The sequence below is a fragment of the Dasypus novemcinctus genome, chromosome 12, assembly GCF_030445035.2.
Source record: "Dasypus novemcinctus isolate mDasNov1 chromosome 12, mDasNov1.1.hap2, whole genome shotgun sequence".
Taxonomy (NCBI): domain Eukaryota; kingdom Metazoa; phylum Chordata; class Mammalia; order Cingulata; family Dasypodidae; genus Dasypus; species Dasypus novemcinctus.
Genome location: NC_080684.1, coordinates 31236969 through 31240251, shown reverse-complemented (window position 1 = coordinate 31240251; position 3283 = coordinate 31236969). Strand labels below are relative to the sequence as shown.

Genomic DNA, 3283 nt, shown 5'->3' with positions numbered 1-3283 from the left:
GGGATTACAGGAAATACGCAACGCACCCGAGATTCGGTTCTCATCAGAGTGTGGCAAATCATACTTAACTAACATAATTGGGGGGCAAAAATGAGATAATATGAATTTTACTGTCTTTTATGAAAGACTGGGATAATTTATGAATCTGGAAAAAGGTAGAAAGTTGACTTTTTAACCTTGTCTTGTACCTCTTAGCAGGTTCTTGCCATGGGTGACAAGGGGACAGGCAACCACTCAGATGTAACCGACTTCATTCTTGTAGGATTCAGGGTTCGTCCCGAGCTCCACAGTCTCCTCTTTCTACTCTTCCTGCTGGTCTATGGCATGGTCCTTTTGGGGAACATTAGTATGATGGCAATCATTGTGAGCGAATCCCAGCTGAACACTCCAATGTATTTCTTTCTAGGCAATCTTTCCTTCATTGACCTGTTCTACTCCACTGTTATTGCACCTAAGGCCATGGTCAACTTCCTGTCTGAGAAAAAGACTGTCTCCTTTGCAGGTTGTGTTGTCCAATTGTTCCTCTTTGCCCTCTTCATTGTAACAGAGGGGTTTGTCCTCGCAGCCATGGCCTATGACCGCTTCATTGCCATTTGCAATCCTCTTCTTTATAGTGTTCACATGTCAAGACACCTCTGTGCTCAGTTGGTTGCTGGTTCCTATTTCTGTGGCTGGGTCAGTTCCATCCTCCAGGTCAGTGTAACTTTCTCAGTGTCCTTCTGTGCATCTCGAGTCATCGATCATTTCTACTGTGATTCTTACCAAATTGAGAAGATTTCCTGTTCTAACCTGTTTGTCAATAAGATGGTATCTATTAGTTTGGCTGCCTTTATTATTTTGCCCACAATAGTTATTATCGTAATATCTTACATATATATTGTGTCCGCAGTCTTGAAGATCCCTTCCAGTGAAGGGAAGAAGAAAGCCTTCTCCACTTGCAGCTCCCACCTGGGGGTTGTGAGCGTGCTCTATGGGACTGTGTCTTTTGTCTATCTCACACCGCCAAATAACCCCGAACTTCGCAAAGTGGCTTCAGTATTTTACGTATTGGTCACACCCATGTTAAACCCTCTGATTTACTCTCTAAGAAACAAGGATGTCAAACAAGCTTTGAGAAAAATCCTGTGGGAGAAAAAAGCTTTAGCCTAACTCCACTTGTGCTTTTTTCATAATTGGCTCATTGATTCTTTCACCCTTATTTGCTCTTAGTGTGTTTTGAGTATATGGAAATTAGGATTATTTGCAAGACATTGAGAATTACTTTAGCAAATACAAGCAAGGGTAATTTATTAGAAGGCTATGTGTAGCACACTGAATCAATAGAAAAGTTAAGGAACTTACTATGCAAATGGTTAGGAGCCAAGGCATCGCAGGAATGAGGAGGCCAGAACAAACTTTAGAGGAGTCTGCTGATGGAATCCATTTCACTGAATGCTACATCCGAAACACGTGAACTCCGCTTTGAAGTTTGAAAAAAGGTTTTTCCTTTTCTGTAAATTCAAATTCTGATGGGGGCATCAAGTAGGCCACATTTTGAGTATGTGCCTGCCCTTTGCTAGGAACCTTTATTATACTCTTCTCTAATTGGAAAGCAATGAATCTTCCAAAGTAATGGTGTGCCTATTAGAATGGCTAATGATAAAAAACTGACACCACCAAATGCTGTCAAGGCTATAGACCCACAGAAACACTTACTCATTGTTGGTGGGGATGCAAAATGGTCCAGGCAGTATGGTAGACAGTTTTCAGTTCCTTATGAAGTTATACATAGATTTACTACGCAAATCAATAATTGTGCTCCTAGATATCCAACTGACTTGAAATTTTATGTTCAAACAAATATACATACAAAAAAGCTTTATAGCAGCTTTGTTTATAGCCACCAAACACTGGAAGTAATCAAAATGTTTTTCAATGAGCAGATAAACTGTGGTGCATCTGTTCAATGAAATGCTATAATATTTAGTGATAAAAGGAACGAACATTTAATTCATGCAATAACATGAGTAAATCCTAAATGCTTTTGTTATGTGAAAGCATGTTTCCATTCATGTGACATTCTGGAAAAGGCAAACGTATAAGGAAGGAAAGCAGATTCATTGTTCCTAGAAATTTGAGTAGGGGGAAATGTTTGTCTAGAGGAAGTTCAGGGAATTTTTAGGGTGATGAAACTAATTTGTGTAGTATTGTAGTGATGGACAATTGCATACAAGACACTATGCCTTTGTCAAAGTCCATAGAATGTCACAGCACAAAGACTGAACATTAATGTATATAGATGTTTAAGAAATCACCTAGAAGGACAGGGGATCTCAGGGAATATTGACTGTTAAAAAATAATCAAACTGTATTGCAAATGTATGACATAAGCTCACTAAAGAGTGGGGATAAAAGGTGCTGACTTAAGTAGTTTTGGAGAATGACTTTTTGATTGGAAAGTCTTTGTTTTTAAAAATTTTAAAAAATTTTTAGAGAAGCTTTAGATTACATAAATGTTATGTAAACATAGAGGAGATTCCCTTATGCCTTAACTTCTTTCCATCTCCTACTATCCCATAACCTTTTTTAGTGTGGCATATTTGTTACAATTGATGAATACATATTGAAGCATTGCCACTAACCATGGTCTATAGTTTACATTATACTTTACACTCTATCCCACACAATTTTGTAGGTTATGACAAAATATATAATGGCCTGTATTTGTTATTGCAATGTCATGCAGGACAATTCCAACGTACTGAAAATCCTCCCATATTATACCTATTCTTCTCCCTCTCTCCCCTCAAAACCTCTGGTGGCCACTGCCTTATATCAATGATAAGAACTCTTCCATTGTTAGCATATCTATAAAAGGCAAAGTGCACAAGCACTGCATTCTACTTGGTAAAGTTGTTCTCACTTTACCAAGTAGAGAATTCTTGGTAATTCTATACTTGGTAAAGGTTTACAGTAATGGGTAGAGGTTTACAGTTACGAAACTGCTGTTCATGTATCCTGGAACTGAACAAATACGTAGATGAATGGTGAAAGGTGGAGCACAGGTTTCTCCCTGGTGGAATGGGAGGTTACAATAAGCAAGGGGGGAAAACTAGAATCAACCATGTTGCATAGATTAGAGTTAGAGATATTAGTATGAACAAATCTTTGTATTAACACAGATAACAGATGCATAGATGCAAAAATAATGAGAAGATTTCATATTCTAATTATCTGATGAATAGAATAAAGTCTAGAAGCAATAATGACTCCTCGGTAGCAGCAAGCACACTCAGTAACCAGA

The 3283-nt window shown here is 38.2% G+C and overlaps 1 protein-coding gene across 1 annotated transcript; it reads left to right on the top strand.

Moving 5' to 3' along the window:
• Positions 1-207: 207 nt before the first annotated feature.
• On the top strand, positions 208-1149 carry LOC101423895 (olfactory receptor 9K2). The gene has a single exon (XM_004462711.2). It carries the CDS (start codon positions 208-210, stop codon positions 1147-1149), a length of 942 nt encoding a protein of 313 aa, XP_004462768.1.
• The last annotated feature ends 2134 nt before the right edge of the window (positions 1150-3283 follow it).